An 18952-nucleotide genomic window follows, 5' to 3' on the forward strand; every position below is an offset into this window, starting at 1 on the left:
AACATTTTCCTTATCTAAATAATTACCTGAGTAAAAGTTAGTGCATATTGTGTAGACCCTTTACGAAGGGAAACCCCCCCCCGAAAAAAAACATCGAGAGAGAGAGAGACAAAGTGAGAGAGAGAGACAAAGTGAGAGAGAGAGAGAGAGAGAGAGAGAGAGAGAGAGAGAGAGAGAGAGAGAGAGAGAGAGAGAGAGAGAGAAGCCCACCAGCCCCACTTAATGATTGACATTTTAAGCTGGGTTCAGGCCTTGGCCCAATATCTTAGTTCCATAGTAAACGTCTCTGTCCGAAGTTGCTGTGTATTGTGGGTAGACCTGACTTAAGACTTGCGTCTGCCCAGAAAGGCCCGACTGAAACCACATCACCGTTTTGGTAGTTCTGTTATCGTGGTCATGAGATGTTCCCACTAAAGTCAATCGGTGAATTATTAAAAAACACATCTGATGAAAGTTACAAAATCTTTTCAGATCTAAGACCTACATAACGGCAAGGAAAAACTCAATAACCTCAGCATGAGGCAAATGAATTCAAGTCAAATCATGTTAATTCTTATAGCCCTTAATCACAAGGAGTCTCAAAGGGCTGCACAGACTATAGCAAACTACAGACTATTATTTCACCATCCCCTGATCTAAAACCTACATAAGGGCAAGGAAAAACTCAAAAACCTCAGCATGAGGAAATGAGAAGGGACCGCAAATGAGGCAATCCTCCTTCTAGCATGACCAGGCTGCAATGGATGTTGCACTAGCAGGCACTAAATATAACACACTGTCCCTTTAAGCACTAATTTTGATCACTTTCATTGAACAACTCAAAATGCAAAAGGAATAGTTCAACAGTGATACATATCTTGATAAATCAAACAAATATGGACGCTTCCCTACTTACGACCATTTGGCCTATGTAAAACGGAACATTTTTTTGGGGATGTCGAAAAATATCCGGACATTGCTGTGAGTTAGATTTTGTATTGTGTGCACCATTTTCCGAGTAGAGGACAGCACTGTAGTGCTTTTTCCAAGCATCCACCACGAAGAAGAAATACGGCTTCCACTTCCTAGTTTGTGTGTAAACATACAGTGCTACATGTACTGAATCTCCAGCATGCTCAAAACTTTTGACATTTTTATTGTTTAATATCTCGTGCATCCATTCAATATGGTTGGTGTAAAGTGTAAAGAAGAGGCGAGCCGCTTCTTTAGAAATGAAAGTGGAATTAGAAAGATTGATGCGGTTGAGAAAATAGTCGGAAGGCTTTTTTTCAGCCACTTTTTACCACGGAGGACCTCTTGAAGCGCATCTTCCAAGAGTAAATTAAACTCAACTTTATTTTATTTTTTTAGAGCATATTGTTTTATGAAATGTTTATTTTTTTAGTACAAAACAATACAGGTTACTTATACAAGCCTTAAACATACCGTAAATTCCGGACTATAAGCCGCTACTTTTTCCCAAACGTTCAACCCTGCGGCTTATTCAGTGATGCGGCCAATTTATGTCATTTCTCTAACGGCCGCCAGCGGCGCTCGAGTACAAAAGGTAAGATTTAGACAGCAATTTCTTAGCTTGTGCACAAATTAAATTGGCGTAGACATATTCTCATCATGCAAATTGCAAAAAGAAAGGCACATGACGCAACTTTCAGGCTAAACGCAATCGAGCAGTTCGTTGAAAAGGAAACAGAGCTACCGCACGTTAACTTTACTTTGCGAGCGTGACTTTAGCGTGTTTTTGATAAAAGGGAGAGCGTGTGACGACGTCTAAATTACAAAGTCTCTTTCCCATACAGAAAGAAGACAACTTTGCTGACGTCAGTTATAAGGTGGAAGATGAGGACGATTTACTGTGCTTTTTTTTGGTTTGGTTTGAACAATTTTATTCAAGTCAAGTCAAGTCAAGTCACATTTATTTATATAGCCCTTAATCACAAAAATGTCTCAAAGGGCTGCACAGGATTACAATTACAAAATTACACAATTACCTGATCTTAAACCAGCATGCAGGCAAGGAACAACTCAAAAACTTCAGTGTGAGGAGAAAAGAGAAACCTTGAGAAAGGACCTCACATGTGGTCATCCCCCTTCCAGGATTGATCAGGGTGAAAACCCACGCTTAAGCGACCTAACCTTGACCCAGAAGCCTAGGTAATTATAGGCCAGTGTCAAACCTGCCATTTATTGACACTAGTAACATCAAATAAATAATGTGAGGTTTGAACAATTTTTCTCGACAATCTTAACAGCAATTAAGCATGTTCACAATTTCGTTATATGACGTTTTAACAATTTTTTTAACAGCAATTGAACACACAATTTCATTATATCATATCCCAACAATAAGAGTTTTTATCGACACTTTTAACAGCAATTAAATACTTCTTGGTTTTTTTGGGGGGAATTTTACCAAATAAACAATGTGAGGTTTGAACAATTTTTCTCGACAATCTCAACAGCAATTAAGCATATTCACAATTTCGTGACATTTTAACAATTTTTTTCTGACATTTTTAACAGCAATTAAACACACAATTTTATTATATCATATCCCAACAATATGAGTTTTTATCGACACTTTTAACAGCAATTAAACACGGTATGTTTTTTTAACAGAGCTGTTTACTGTGTTGCGAGCGTGTTGCTAGTCGCGTTTTGCTACCCTTCACAGGCACGGTTTGGGATGAAAGTAATAATATTATTATTAAAGCTTTGAAAACTCTCTCGGTGTACCGTCTTTCTTTGTAAATATGTGTAATATGTATTTGCAACTGTATATTTTTGTAATGTATTTATTTTAGAAACTTATTCTGATATGTTTTGAACAAGCAAATGAGAAAGAAGGGGCGGGGCAAACGCGGGCTGACAGGAAGTGGAGTAAAGGTGAGACGTGTTTGTGAACGCGGTCGACAACAGATGATATATATTTTTCCCAACCTTACCTTTGGAAATATACACTTTTTACCTTGGATTACTTTCAACGGGCACTTGGACTCTGCAGGTCTGCATTAAATCTTAAGTACCGGTAACATTTTCCGTTCATTTTGCCGGTTGTGTTTTTTGGACTGTATCGGGTATGGGTTAATTTCGTGTTTGTATTGCGTATTTTCAATGTGGGCGCATGCGGCTAATATACAGGTGCGGTTGTTCAGTTTTCCTCTTCAAATGTAGTGGGTGCGGCTTATAATCAGGTGCACTCTATATTCCGGAATTTACGGTACTTATGAAACCCTAAACATACAAAATATAGCACTGAAGCAACTTACAAACTAATTCAATTTACGAACAATGGTTCGTAAGTAGGGCAGTGTCGGTACACCCTAAAAGGAACAGCAAGTATCGAAAAATGTAGACAATTATTTGAATGTAAGCCTTAATACCCATTAATGCTTCATGAAAAGAATGGTTTTCATGGGGCCACAGAGGAACAATGCAGTGAACTCACAATTGTTTGCGACACGGCAGAATTCCTCCTGCAGCTTGGCCACGTCGAAAGGAGAATCCAGAGACTCTTGGTCTACTCTGTCATTGGCAAGCACTGCAGTAGAGAGGTTGGGGTTGGAGGAATGGAGGCGAATGGAACCAGAAATGCAACTGGGAACCTGCAGCGAAACAAAAGAAGCTGCAATGACCTGACTTATTCCTCGACAAAGACATTGAAAGGTAGATCTTTTTCGTCAACCTACTTGCAGAGTGGTTTTGATGTCTTTGTTGTAGTTTTTGGCTCGCCATTTCCTCTGAAGCCTCTTTTCCTTCTTAGGGCTGTCAAACGTGGATGTCTAACCATCATAACACAGTGCGGGCATGTTCACAAAAGCTGTCACCATAGACAATTCGACACAACAGATTTCTAAATATAGAAGCAGGGCAGATTGAAATAAACGAGGAATTGGAGCGCATTGTGATATTTTAGTATGCTGATTGTTCGGTTAAATAATAATAATAATAATTTCCTTGTATTGTCATTCTGTGTAACAATGTACACAGAACGAAATGTCGATTGCATCTGACCCGATGCAGCCGCAGCCAAGAGAGGGCGCCGCCGACCACTTTTTAAGTCTTAGGAATGACTCGGCCGGGGCGCGAACCCGAACCTCCCAGTCTCAAAGCGGGCGCCTTACCATCTAGGCTAGGAACTGTTATTTCAGCATAATAGGAAACGGATGTGCCGAGCAGACCTGAAGAGCTTGGATAGAAGGTGCAGAATAGGTCCGATGGAGGACCTCCATGCTCTGAAGAAGGTGGCTCAGTTCGAGAAGATACGCTTCGCAGACAGACAAGTCTAAAAAAGGAAACACATTTTTAAAAAACACAGCAATGAATGGTTTAATAATGGCAACACCTAAGGGGAATTAATACAGTTTTATTAAGTAGACGCTATTGACTGTACAGTGAGTGGCATGTAATTACAATTTAAGGCAGCAGAGGCCGCTGTTGCAAGACGTGTATACACAACCATTCCATGAGTGTAGAATAGAATAGAATAGAAAGGAAAAGAAAGAATAGCATAGAATAGAATAGAAAGGAAAAGAAAGAATTGAATAGAATAAAACAAAATAGAATAACATAAAATATAATAGGATATAAAAGAATATAATAGAATAGAGTAGTCATAATTTTCATTAATAACAACGTAGTGAACATTGTTTAGAGATTAGACGTGGCACTCCATAATTAAAAAGTCTTAAAAGAGTAACATAAGATAAAAACAAATGAGGATAAATAGGCCTAATTCCTGAGTGTATCAGAAATGTTTCTCAAGTTTTTGTTAGCCAAGGCACACCCACCTTTTTTTGTGGGAAATGTTTAAAAAAAATTGTATTTGTATTTTTATTTAATTTTTTTCAAAGCAGCATTGCTCTTTTGTTTTCCGTTTTTAGGGTTAGGGCGAAAAAAATGAATGAAATTCCAAGGTTTTTTTTTTTCATTTAAATTGACTAGGCAGGCTATTGTAAGTTGCCAATATAAATTTGTTCTTCGTGTCTTAAATAATTTTTTTGTCATGACTCAAGCTGAGGAGGTCATTTGGGAAAAAGTAATTTTGGCAACTAATTTACACATTGTTTTATGGTTAAAACCTTTTTTTGTTGTTTGAATATGTTTCCACTTATAACGGTTTTTATACTAAAATATATCAAATGGAAAAAAAACATCTGAATTTTTTTACAAATTTGAGAACAGTTTCAAAAATATTTCAAACACTATATCTCCTCCTAAGATAATTATCAACATAGGGAACTGCTACCACTTATTGGATATGCAAGAATATTCTGGTCATTCTACTAGAAGACTGATAGACATATAGTAGACAATGGCACATATTTTGAAAAAATAAATCAAAGAATCTCTCTCTCTCTCTCTCTCTATTATATATATATATATATATATATATATATATATATATATATATATATATATATATATATATATATATATATATATATATATATATAGGGTTCAAATCCGGCTACCGGACTTCCTGTGCGGAGTTTGTATGTTCTCCCCGTGCTCGCGTGGGTTTCCTCCGGGCACTCTGGTTTTTCTTCCCACATTCCAAAGACATGCATTTCAGGTGGATTGGCCGGTCCAAATCGTCCCTAGGTGTGAATGAGCGAGCGAGTTGTCTGTCCCTGTGTGCCCTGCGATTGGCTGGCAACCAGTTCAGGGTGTCCCCTGCCCACTGCCCGATGATTGCTGGGATGGGCTCCAGCACCCCTGCGACCCTACTGAGGATAAGCGGTGCAGCTAATGAGATGAGATATTTGTATATATTGGTTGTGACCAATTAAGTGTAAATTATGGACAATTTTCTGCAGAACACCAGTCTTCCGGCGACCAAACTTGTTAAGAAACAATGACTTACAATTTTGATTATTTCATATTTGTCGATGTAACTTTGGGAAATTTCAAGTCCTTTAATTTGATTTGCAAAACAAGCGTGTGGGGAAAACTGATTATCTGGGATATACAGTGTATGGTTTTGTTGCTGTCTAATATTTGCAGTAAATATCTGATATATTATGTTAAAAGAATGTTTTAGTGCCATGATGAAGCCCATGTAGAAATACAAGTATCAACGTATACCTACAGTTATATGAAATGAAATGATCTGCATTTATATAGCGCTTTTCAAGTCAATGAAGACTTCCCAAAGCGCTTTACAGTGTGCTTCACATTTCCCAATAGCGGCCGTGCAGCCATGTAAGGCGCTAACCTGCATATTGGGGGTATTAGGGGTTCAGTGTCTTACCCAAGGACACTTCGACATGTTACACGGAGGAGCCGGGATTCGAACTGCAATCTCTTGATCCTAAGATGAGCGCTCTTTACAGACACTCCCCTACTTACAACCATTTGACTTACGAAAAATGGTAGATACGAACATTTTTCACCTTTGGAACACTTGTCCATGTCATCAGAGGACTGCAGCCAGGCTGTTACCTTGGCTTGACTGTTGCAGCTGAAAGGAAAAGCTCCAGATGAAAGCATCGTGGACTGCCTGCGTAAAGGCATACACTTCACAAAGAAACACAAACAAAGGGTCGTCTCAATCACAATAAACGTTTGCAAAGATGATCATTTGCCTCAAGCAAAGTGGAAGGGAAAGAAACAACAGTCAGGCACCTTTCTGATAGGGCCACTATCAGCAAATACGGGCGACGCGGGGGAAGGGTAGTGGGGGAAGTGGAAGGACTTGTCGTTGGTACACATAGCAATCTCATTTTGCCGATAGAGCCGGTGGTGACGTAGCTTGGACACCCATTCATCAAACAGCTCTTGTGACTTGATCTGCACACAAGGACAAATGAGGTGACGGGCGGAAACAATGCCACACACACACACAAAGACACACAAGGTCACTCAAGGCTTATTGAAAACTTCACATGCTAACCTGAAAAGAAAAAAAACCGGCAGGGTGCTAGCATGGACCTACAGTGGAACCTCGGTTCTCGACCATAATCCGTTCCAGAGCCCTGTTCAAAAACCGATTTGTTCGATCACAGAAATCATTTTTCCCATTAAAAATAATGTAAATCGTTTTAATCCGTTCCAACACCCTGAATGTTTACCTTGAATGTTTAACGTAAACATAAAGCTAACCCAGGCTAATCGTACGTTCGGGTTATCGTAATCTTCCGTACGAAAGATTCCCCTAACATGAACGTGTAAAAATAAAAAAATCAGGTCGTTTACAAGTCATTTAGCACCCGGGTCTCCACAACAAGTGGTGAGCGGTTCATTGGAAAGGGGGCTCCGTTCCAACACCCTCAATGTTGGGCTCCGTTCCAACACCCTGAATGTTAAACGTAAACTTAAAGCTAACCCAGGCAAATCGTACGTTTGCGTTATCGTAATCTTATGAATAGGATTTCTTACCTTTGTCAGCTCGCACACCTCCTTCATATTTGGCTATTATTTCTTTATTAAATGCAATATTTGTACGCACTACTTTTCTTTTTTCACCTGTAGCAACTTTGCTGCTTGCACTGACTTTCTTCGGAGGCATAATAAGGGGCTAAAACACCCGTACGCCGCTCAGCATCGCACCCTAGCGTTCGAACTACGATTTTTTGACCGAACAGCGAAGCAAGAATTTCTCGAAATTTTTGGTCGGACACCGATTTGTTCGAACTGAGAGGCGTTCGGAAACCGAGGTTCCATTGTATTTTCCTATACATTGGTACCTCTTAATAAGAGCATTTCTAAACACGAGAATTTTTTTGGGAACGAAAATCTTGCTCCATGTACGAGGGTAAATGCACTGAAGTGAAAAGATGTACAGTCTTAAACTTTTCGTTTGCAGTATTTTGTGACACTTTTTACAAAAATAAATAAATAAAATAAATCCAAGCTATGAGCAGTCCCAGAGGGTACCACTAGAGGCCACTCACTCAAAGTCAGCATCAGCTCGTCCGAGTTGGCACATGCGTTTCCCACTATCAGACACCAGATCCCGCCCACTAAATTATATTATGCAGTAAGTTTGTTTTTATCGTATTGCATCTCCTTTTGGTGACCTTAGTTTTTAGTTCTGGAAAGTTATTTTCAAAGAAAAGACGGAAAATGATGTCAGTTGAAACGGCAGGAAATAATAGACAATCTTGGTGTTTGTGTGAGTGACCTAGCTAAGCAGTGCGATTGGTCAACATCTCCTATTTGTACGCTATCGAAACAGAAAGATGTCATCAAGGCTATAAAACCGACCGGGTGCGTGACTGTTTATGATGAGATGGAGAGACTTGTTATTGTGGATACGCGACAAATAACTAGCTGGAGATAGCTACACGGAGACGTTATCTAATTACAAAGAACTACAACTTGTGGCACTTTCAGGTACAACCGGAATGGAATTTTATGGCTGGTTCGAGATATTCAAGAAGGCAACTGTCTCTGTGACTGTGGTTTGGCATGAGGAAACAGCAAGTGCAGGTTACAAAGCCACGATTTTTGCAGAGCTTTGCTTCAGTGACTTGAAAAGCGCTTTCAGAATGCAGACCATTTACCAATTTCAAATAAAGGAAAGAAAATAAAAACAGTACGCTGTAAATATGTTTGTGTGTATGTTTATTTAAGTTTCAGTAAATTTAATTTTTAAAAGGACAGTGCTTACATATCATGAAAAGTCGTGCGCCGTCACTCCTACCGCATGCAACGACACCCCTCTCCCATCTTCCGCACTTCCACACACACATAAACTTGCGTTTTATATCTTTAATATCTTATTTATCAGGGTAGGGTAGGGTTACTTTAACTTGATTACTTTCAATTACTTTTGGATTACTCCAATACCAAATATGCTAATAAAAGACAAAAGAAACTAAATATGAATAAAATTACAAAATTTTGTGCAGGCTTGGGGAGTAACGGAATACATGGAACGGCAAAAATGATGTTGGCAAGCTGTTTAGATTTATTTTCATTTTGTTTGTCGCATTTTATGTTAGTTTTGCCGGAGATCAAAGAGATCAAAGCCAGGAGAGAAAGCTTACCATGTTTGTGAGTGATAATTTTATTCATATTTAGTGTCTTTTGTCTTTTATTAGCATATTTGGTATTGGAGTAATCCCAAAGAAATTGAAAGTAATCAAGTTAAAGTAACCCTACCCAACCCTGTTATTTATCTTAATACTGTATTTTTGTATGTTTAATTAATATTTGAATGTGTTTTTGTGATCAGGAAGATGTATTTTTTTTGTCATTTACGGTTCACTTGGATGCTTTTGGAAGGTTGTGAACGGACCACAAGGGAAAATGTGTTTGTCACACGTGCAATTCAAGCTACAAACATGATCCTGGAACAAATTAAGCTCAGATGAATAGGTACCACTGTACATCATTCTGTTGACAATCCTCGTTGTTTTACCTTCAGGTGATAAATGTTCTCCTCAGCATCAAGATCGATGCACTTGGCTTTCTTCTTAATGGCCATCACGGAGAGCCCCACATCGATGCAACCGTGGAGCTTCCCTTTCTCAATCTGCCAGCCAACACATTACACTATGAACACAGGCGGGATCACACCTTTTTAAATCTGCACTTAATCGTGTTTTGTTAGTCTAGCAGGCCAAACGAGAAGAAATCGAAAGAGGACATGCTGTTCCATGTGATTGGTAGCCAGCGGGCACTCACATCAGCGTTAGACTTGCCGTACTTCAAGATGCCCTTGTCCAAGAAAAAGTATCTCTGCAGGGAGGAAGCATAAGTACAACCTCATTAAATATTCACATCCCAGCTATTATCATAAGTCTATCATCATTACAAACGCCAACATCTATTTTCTCCACGTTGACCCTTTTTGTAACAACAACTAGTTCCGGAGCTTTTTCTGCTTGTGACTGTTGAAAGCACTAAAACAAAATGTCAATACTAAACGTATAAAACCCTAACAACCAGCAGGCCATCAGCTAATGCACCGGACAGGAAGTCTTGCATTGGGAGCATAGATGTGCCATGTGTCACTCCGCAATAGGGCTTTCCCGATCGTTTGACAGCAAAGATACGTATTTCACATTAGAAAAGAATTGTAATACCAAACACAAATTGTGCTATTTTATAGCGGGATCATGACAAGCTGCTCTGAATATTGGCAAATCTGACTTTGGAAAATGATATGCAAATGCACAATGTTATAACGCTCGGGAAAGTCCGGAAGCACGAAGTTATTCGATGCAGGCTTCTGATTGGCTGCCGAGTATGCAAATTGACAAACGAACCGACATTTTCAAACCGAACGAAGATTTTGAAACAAAATCGGAATAAAGCAAACGTTTGTAACAAGCTACCATTCCATCTACCCTGTCGAAAGATTTAGACATTGCGTTAAAGAACAAATGATGAGATGAGGATATATCAAAATATATACTATTTCGGGTAAACTTATAGGATAAAGTTACAGGATGTTGTTTCAATCGTAACAGTTTTTTTTTGTAGCCCTTTGTAGTCTTTTGTGATTAAGGACTACACGAATACATGTGTTCTTGATTCGATATTTTCCATATGTAAGGCATTGAATAGACTACAATCTTGACTGAGGATACAATTAAAAATAGCTTCTGGATATTTACAGCTAAAGAACAGACTTGCATTGAACAATCTACCTTGTGCCAGCCCTTCAGAGGCCACTTTCTTTTCTTTAGCACGTAGCTTTCCTGTTTCTGTGGCTCCAAGACACTGCTGAAACCTTCACGCAGACCTTCAACAATCTCCCAGCTGTCCTGCAGGTTAAATAAAAGCCATTTGTCGGTAATGAAAAGCGTAAGAGTAAATCAACAACATTGTATGTCCTTGTCAGGGCTTATTTGGATTGCTGGTGGACTTGGTGAGAAAAATAGTTGTTTCAGTGGACAGAGGTCAGAATAAACGTCATTTAAAATAGAGGATGTGATTTGTGAGGAAGAAGCCGTCTGAATGAAAGTTTATAATAATTGAAGGAGTGGTCTTAAATGACGAAGGTCAGTAAGTCAGCGGAGAAACTATCTTCTTTCAGTCTAGACACTTGTGAAGGTTGAAACCCTCGGAAGTCGTAAGCAGTGCAAAATATATGACATATATAAGACATACATAAACAGTGGTACCTCTACTGTGCCGGTATCAGTGTGTGAGTGTGAAGCACATTGTAAAGCTACCGTAAATTTTGGACTATAAGCCGCTACTTTTTTCCCAAACGTTCAACCCTGCGGCTTATTCAGTGACGCGGCCAATTTATGTAATTTTTCTAACGGCCGCCAGCGGCGCTCGAGTACAAAAGATTTAGACCGGTGGAATATATGCGCCGAGGAAGACTGCAACTTCTTAGCTTGTGCACAAATTAAATTAGCGTTAACATACCCTCATCATGCAAAATGCAAAAAGAAAAGCACATAAAAAAATCCACCATAACCAACGGGTTCCAAAAGCCGGTCTGCTGCGTGACGGAGAGGAGGGCACAGAATCAGGGGTGGATGGGAGCGTGGGACGACGTCTATATGACAAAGTTTCTTTCCCGAGACTGAGGAAGACGACTTTGATGGCTTCAGTTCTAAGGAGGAAGATGAGGACGGTTTACCGTGATTTTTACAAGTAGGGAATGTTTTTTTAACAGACCTGTGTACTGTGTTGCGAGCGTGTTGCTAGCGTGTTGCTACCATTAACTGCCCTGTCAGGCACCGTTTGGGATGAAAGTTATATTATTATTATTAAAGCTTTGAAAACTATCTCGGTGTACCGTCTTTCTTTGTAAATATGTGTAATATGTATTTGCAACTGTATATTTTTGTAATGTGGGGCGGCAATAGCTCAGGAGGTAGAGCGCTCGTCTTGGGATCAAGGGATCCCAGTTAGAATCCCGGCTCGTCCATGTTACATGTCGAAGTGTCCTTGGGTAAGACACTGAACCCCTGATACCCCCAATAAGCAGGTTAGCGCCTTACATGGCTGCAAGGCGCTAATTGGGAAATGTGGAGCATATTGTAAAGCGCTTTGGGAAGTCATTGACTTGAAAAGCGCTATATAAATGCAGATCATTTCATTTCATTTCATAATGTATTTATTTTAGAGATTTATTCTGATGTTTTGCATGGGCGAATCAAAAAGGATGGGCGAAAAAAACGGGGGCTGACGGGAAGTGTAGTAAAGGTGAGACGTGTTTGTGGACGCGGCGGACAATAGTGGATATATATTTTTCCCACCCTTACCTTTGGAAATATACACTTGTTTTCTTGAATTACTTTCAACGGGATCCGGACTCTGCAGGTCTGCATCAAACCTTAAGTACCGGTATCATTTTCCGTTCATTTTGCCGGTTGTGATTTTAATGAAGGACATTCAGTTTCAATCACGGGACTTAAAGTCGGGTTTGGGTTAATTTTGTGTTTGTGTTACATTTTTTAATGTGGGCGCGTGCGGCTTATATACAGGTACAGCTTGTGTAAGTACAAAATCGGTTTTCCTCTTAAAATGTGGTGGGTGCGGCTTATAACCAGGTGCGCTCTATAGTCCGGAATTTACGGTATTAAGAAAAATACGTGTTTTTCATTGCTTGTGAAGGAGTCATCTATGCTAGCACAGCCACCGACACATGGACACATTCGATAACGAGTCATTTTACCTGCCGACTGTCATGTTTGGAAGAAGAGCTGCTGTTGCTGCGAGACAAGGAGGCCATCTTATGCGACATGACTGGAGTTCTCTCCTCTGAGCCCATTACGGCTGGAGTGCCCGTAACATTCCTTTCGGCGACTGAGAAAGAAACAGAAGACGCGAGGTCAAAGGGGGGGAGGAAACGGAAGAACAAATTGCTTTAATAGTCGAGGTATCTTAAACCTTTAAAGATTTAGCACGCTGAAAAAAATGGTTATTTGCAGCAATTTGTTTTTGTTCGGAACAGACAGACAAGATGAGACGGTAAAAGGAGTTTAAATGAAAGCAAAGCTGTGAATAATTCAGATGCTCTTATGACTCCTACTGAGTGCAGGACTTTTAACATCAAATAATCATACCGATGAAAGTAGAAGAAGCTTTTATTGTATGCATATAAATGTCAGAAGTTTTCCGTGTAGTAATCCTGATAACTACAAATAGATACTTTATATTGCGGTCCAGTGACGTGCAGTCAGGGGAAGCGGGTGAGGCAAGTGAGGGTGTGCCTCAACCGGCATTATGAAAATGTAAAATTAAAAATACATTGAATGGCTATAATTATTCAGTGAGTCATGAACCAGGACAGGATCAGGACCCAAACGCATGACATTTCTCACAAAAGCCTTTTATTTGACGGGAAATGGGGAGTCATGCACGTTAGGCAGCAGTCTGGCATGAAATGATAGGAAGCCAGAAGCCGACGAGATCGATACCGATAGCCCGAATAGATATCGGACCGATGGGGTCGATACCGGACCAGACTGGACAGACAGGATTGATAATGAAACAGGATATCGAAATAAAACATCTAACCAATACAGAATGGTTAAGGTAAGATTATTAAAACCTTAATGTATGCTACAGTTTATATCAGGGGTGTCGAACTAATTTTAACTCGGGGGCCACACGATAGAACAAACATTCTGTCTGGGGCCGAATTAGTAGATGAGAGAGAAAGAAAAAGAGAGAGGAAGAAATAAGCGAAAGTGGGGGAGAGAAAAAGAGAGTGGGTGTGAAAAAGAAAGAGAGAAAGGGAGAAAGAGAGAGAATGTGAGAAACAAAAGAAATAAAAACAGAAATGGTGAGAGAGGGGGAAAGAAAGAGAGAGGGAGAAAGAAATCCAAAGAGAAATAGAAAGAGACAAAGGGAGAAGGAGAGAAAGGAGAAGGTGAGGAAGAGAGAAGGGGAGAAAGAGAGAAGAGGAAAGCCAGAGAGAGAAAAAGAGATGAGAGAGAAAAGGAAAAAGGAAAGAGTGTGCAAAAGAAGGTAAAAAGACGCATAGAAAAAGTGACAAAGAGGAACAAAGAAAGAGAAAAAGAGAGACAGAGAGTGAAAGAGAGAGAGAGAGAGAGAGAGAGAGAGAGAGAGAGAGAGGGAGAGAGAGAAAGAAATTCAAGCACAGAGTTTGTGAGCGGTAACTGGATTGGCAACATCAAGTGGACATATTTCAACCTGCAGCTCGTTTTTCTCTTGCGCTTCCCTCAGCGTTGTCTCACGGGCCAGATTCCATCCCTTACCTAACCTGATCCGGCCCTCGAGCCGCCTTTTCGACACCCTTGGTTCATATATTGCTATCTTGCTCATCCAATGAAATGATAAATAGGATTTAGGTTCATTTATCTGTAAATCTGATTGCGCCTCACCAGAAGCGAACTTCGACTGTTATATTACTACATTTCCCACCAACCACCACATAGACACACAATCAGGCTCCATCTGGATTAAAGACATAAATACAAACCGAGAAATCTGCCGCATGTCACAATGTTGTGAGACGTGCCACCAAAGGAGACGGGCGGTGTCATGGCATCACCCGAGTGTGAAAATAATTGGTCCTTTTTTCATAGACGGCAACAGTCCATCAACTCCCGCACTTCACACGTATTCATGAACAGCCCCAAGTCTGTCCGTGTGGCTCAGCATGTCAAAACATGAAACCGCATTTTCTGCTTGTTATTCCGACAGAAATTATAGGAATTAATTGGTCATGTTCAGGGTTGGGTAGGGTTACTTTAACTGGATTACTTTCAATTTACTTTTGGATTACTCCAATACCAAATATGCTAATAAAAGACAAAAGAAACTAAATATGAATAAAATGACTACATTTTGTGCATGCTTGGGGAGTAACGGAATATATGGAAAGGCAAAAATGATGTTGGCAAGCTGTTTGGATTTACAGTGGAACCTCGGTTCTCGACCATAATCCGTTCCAGAACCCTGTTCGAGAACCGATTTGTTCAATCACCGAAATCGATTTTCCCATTAAAAATAATGTAAATCGTTTTAATCCGTTCCAACACCCTGAATGTTTACCATGAATGTTTAACGTACTGTAAACATGAAGCTAACCCAGGCTAATCGTACGTTCGCGTTAGCGTAATCTTCCGTACTAATGATTACGCTAACATGAACGTGTAAAAAAAAAGATAAAGAAAAGAATTATGAATAGGATTTCTTACCTTTGTGGTGGTCAGCAGAAGGCGCATGCTGTATTCCCTTAGCAAGATCGGAAACTCGCACACCTCTTTCATATTTAGCTATTATGTCTTTCTTAAAGGTTGTCCGAACAACTTTTCTTTTTTCACCTGTCCTGCTTGCACCGACCTTCTTCGGAGGCATAGTTAGGGGCTAAAACACTCCGTTCACCGATATTAAAAGCGAAAGCAAGAGGCAAGTGCACACGTGATAACAATTGGTCACGAGGGGTGGGTGCGATCTACACGATCTACACCCGTACGCCGCTCAGCATCGCACTCTAGCGTACGCACTCACGCATTACCGGCGTTCGAACTCCGATTTTTTGACCGAACAGCGAAGCAAGAATTTCTCGACATTTTTGGTCGAACACCGATTTGTTCGAACTGAGAGGCGTTCGAAAATCGAGGTTCCACTGTATTTTCATTTTGTTTCTTTCGCATTTTATGTTAGTTTTGCCGGAGATCAAAGAGATCAAAGCCAGGAGAGAAAGCTTACCACGTGTTGTGAGTCATAATTTTATTCATAATTAGTTGCTTTTGTCTTCTATTAGCATATTTGGTATTGGAGTAATCCAAAAGTAATTGAAAGTAATCCAGTCAAAGTAACCCAACCCAACCCTGGTCATATTGCATATTTGGAAATAAAATACAGCTTAGTTCAACTGAGTTGGCGACATGTCGTATGCAAATACTGAACAGGTGGTGTATGGAGATATGAACTACACATTAATGAATGACAATGGAAAATGAAAACACAATGTAAGGATTTTTAATCCGCATTAGACTAGGGCCCATTATATACATACAGCTAATAATGGTGAAGGATTAAATTTCAGCATTTTATACATTTGACACCACGTTTGCCAGTCTGTATTGGTTATATGTGTGACTACACATTTGAAAACATTGTTTTAAGTAATGCATTCTGTCAAGAACCGGAACAGGAGGACCCAGATGCGTAACGTTTTTCACACAAGCTTTATTTTACGGGAATGGGGCAGTCATGCACATTAACACAAACGCCAGTGATTCTGCGATCGCTGGGCGGAAGAAGAAAGACAGAAGTCTGGCGTGGAACGACAGGAAGCGAGAGACCAACGAGATCGATACCAGTTACAAGAGCCGATACTGGACAGATGGTGTCAATACCGGACAGAATGGGACTGACAGAATTGATAACAGAGATAGGAGAGTGGAGACAGAGATCAGACAGAACGAGATGGACGAGAACAATACCAGACACTGGAGACCGAAGACCGACAACAAAACAGGACGAAATAGACGGGATCGATACCGGACAGGATACACAAACAGGATACCGGACAGAGTCAAAACACACGCCTAGCGGGTGCAGAGGTTCATTGACGGACTGACAAAGGGTGAATGAGAGCACTGAGCTTAAATAGGAAGGAAGCCAATCAGTCAACGCCAACCGGGCGGGACCAATTCAACCGTGACACATTCATCATTTTGGAAAACAGCTATTTTGACACTCGAAATGACAACACATTGCCTGATGCAATGTGATGTATTTTTCAGTTGACAGATAATAATAGGTAGATTTAGCTGCTTTGTTCATATTCAAAACAGGAAATAAAAAATCTTTTACTACCACTAGGTACCACTTATACTCCCATAGCCGTTGAAAATCAATGCAGTTATAAGTAGACTGGAAGTAAATGAATTCATCTGAATTCATTGTTTAGACTACAGAATGTTATGGACAATATTTCAGACTTCCACCATTGCTGTGACGGATACGCTGAAGCTATTTATGCATGAAAAAATTAGAATTTGATGTGTTTAGCAAAGTTGTGCATTGAGAAGGCCACACAAAGAAGTAAGTAGTCATCTCCTCATGCACAGAATGTCTTGTTTTTCCCCAAAATTATATAGTTAAAAACTGTATGTAAGTTAAACTTATACTCTAGCTCCAGTGTAGGTCAACCTGATTTTACATGTTTTGTTGAGCTCAACCTTTACCTGAGAGCGCCGTGAAATATGATGTTTATTGGACTTTTGTTTTAATTTTTGTGCATTTTTGTTTGTTTGAAGACCCAAATAATGACATATCCTTACCAGGAATCAAGCCAAAACCTGAGCCCCAGAAGAAAGATTCAAAAGAAGCTAAAAAAAATGGATGACGCTACAAAGCGTAATTGACTTGAAAAAAAGAGTTAGTAATACAGTAATCCCTCAGTTATCGCGGTTAATGGGGACCAAAACCACCCGCAAAAAGTGAAAATCCGCGAAGTAGCGACGCCCCTTCAAAAATGCTTAAAAAAATATATATATTTATATATATATATTTTTTCTTGATTATTTTTTGGACCTGCAAAGCTCTGAACCCGCCAACGTGGAAGCACAAGTAGCCACATACCCTTTAAAAATTATTATTATTTTTTTTTCTTAAGCAAAAAATTAATATTATTATTATTTTTTAATTATTTTATTTTATTATTATTATTTTTTAGACCTGCGAAGCTCTGAACCCACGAACGTGGAACCGCAAAGTAGCAAGGTCCCACTGTATCTTAAAAGGGCAAAGTAGAAGAAGACCCAAATCATGACATATCCTTACCAGGAATCAAGCCAAAACCTGAGCCCCAGAAGAAAGATTCAAAAGAAGCTAACAAAATTGATGACGCAACAAAACGTAATTGACTTGAAAAAAGAGTATATATAATATCTTAAAAGGGCAAAGTAGAAGAAGACCCAAACCATGTGTTCACAGAGTGGGAGGAAATCCTAAATGTAATAACAAAACCTCATACTAATGTGATAGTCCCATTGTTCAGTTTTCAATGGAAAGCTACATGTTGCAGACTACTTTGAAGCCGCAGTGAGGTTAAACACATGACCTGTTCTGCATTCAAAAGCTTTCCCAATGTGTAATGAGCCGAGCCTCTGATAGACATATAAAACCGGCATCTGAACCCACAACCGAGCCTTCACTTCCTACCGGTGCTCTGATCCCGATTTAAGTAGCCATCACTTTAGCCATTGCCTTTTTTTCTACCTACGTTTTCATTACATTTAACGCCGCCTCCACTTCTATTATTCATTCACTTTCCATTGATAGCAGCGATGATGCGGAGGTCCGGATCACAGTCACAGGGGCTTGCTTTCATCTCGTACAATGTGGCCACCTTTCAGACTTCTCAGTGCTTCGAGTCAGTGATCAAAACACGAAAAGGAATTGTGAGTTTCTAGGGCAGGGGGTAGCGAATACGCGGTTCTAGAGCTCTTGGCCAATAAGAATGCGGCTCTTTGCCTCATCATGTTTTCTATATACTGTGGCTCTTTGCCTCGTTTCATGATTAGTTTTTTCCCCTCTTAAAACACACTTGAATCCATCAGAGTTAATAACAAATAATAAATAATATTTTGAAATTAATTTGGCAGATTTGTTGTTTTTATGCTGCTCCTGTCATGATTGCTGATTCAGGGCATCTGTGAATGCCCCGTTGGCGCCAACAGCCCTGAGCGCTGATTGGCTCATTGACTCTTTTTAAACACCCGGCTTCCAAGAGGAAGCTGTCAGACCGTCCTGCGAACCTACGCTTTTGCTAGGCAAGCACCGTACCCTCCGACAATCTCCTGCTCTGTTTTCTCCTGCCTAATTACCTGTTGCCGACCTGTTTCTGGACCCGTTTCTGGACCCGTTTCTGCCCTGCTCTTCCGTCCCGGCCATCGACCTGTTTCCTGGCTGATACTTGTTGCCGACCTTTTTTCTGGACTCGATTACCGCCCTTGCTCCCCCTGTCCCGGCTACCGACCAGCTTTCCTGCCACCCACGATAATCCTCGCTCGACGCGGAAGTGCCACTTCCTGCCATCAGCCACCCGTGTCCG

General features: G+C 40.2%; 1 protein-coding gene across 2 annotated transcripts in view; it reads right to left on the reverse strand.

Annotated features, from left to right (window-relative positions):
• The window catches only part of osbpl3b (oxysterol binding protein-like 3b), a 92372-nt gene that overhangs the window by 37833 nt on the left and 35587 nt on the right, over nt 1-18952 (reverse strand). For both annotated transcript variants that reach the window (XM_088327296.1, XM_088327295.1), the window contains exons 2-10: nt 12587-12717; nt 10599-10715; nt 9631-9684; nt 9365-9478; nt 6625-6789; nt 6393-6516; nt 4179-4282; nt 3687-3779; nt 3446-3602 (exon numbers count right to left, since the gene is read on the reverse strand). In XM_088327296.1, the coding sequence (XP_088183422.1) occupies nt 3446-3602; nt 3687-3779; nt 4179-4282; nt 6393-6516; nt 6625-6789; nt 9365-9478; nt 9631-9684; nt 10599-10715; nt 12587-12717 (1059 nt within the window). The remainder of the gene's footprint in view (nt 1-3445; nt 3603-3686; nt 3780-4178; nt 4283-6392; nt 6517-6624; nt 6790-9364; nt 9479-9630; nt 9685-10598; nt 10716-12586; nt 12718-18952) is intronic.

Source organism: Urocampus carinirostris, chromosome 2 (genome assembly GCF_059441175.1).
Source record: "Urocampus carinirostris isolate Australia breed hairy pipefish chromosome 2, RoL_Ucar_1.0, whole genome shotgun sequence".
Taxonomy (NCBI): Eukaryota; Metazoa; Chordata; class Actinopteri; order Syngnathiformes; family Syngnathidae; genus Urocampus; species Urocampus carinirostris.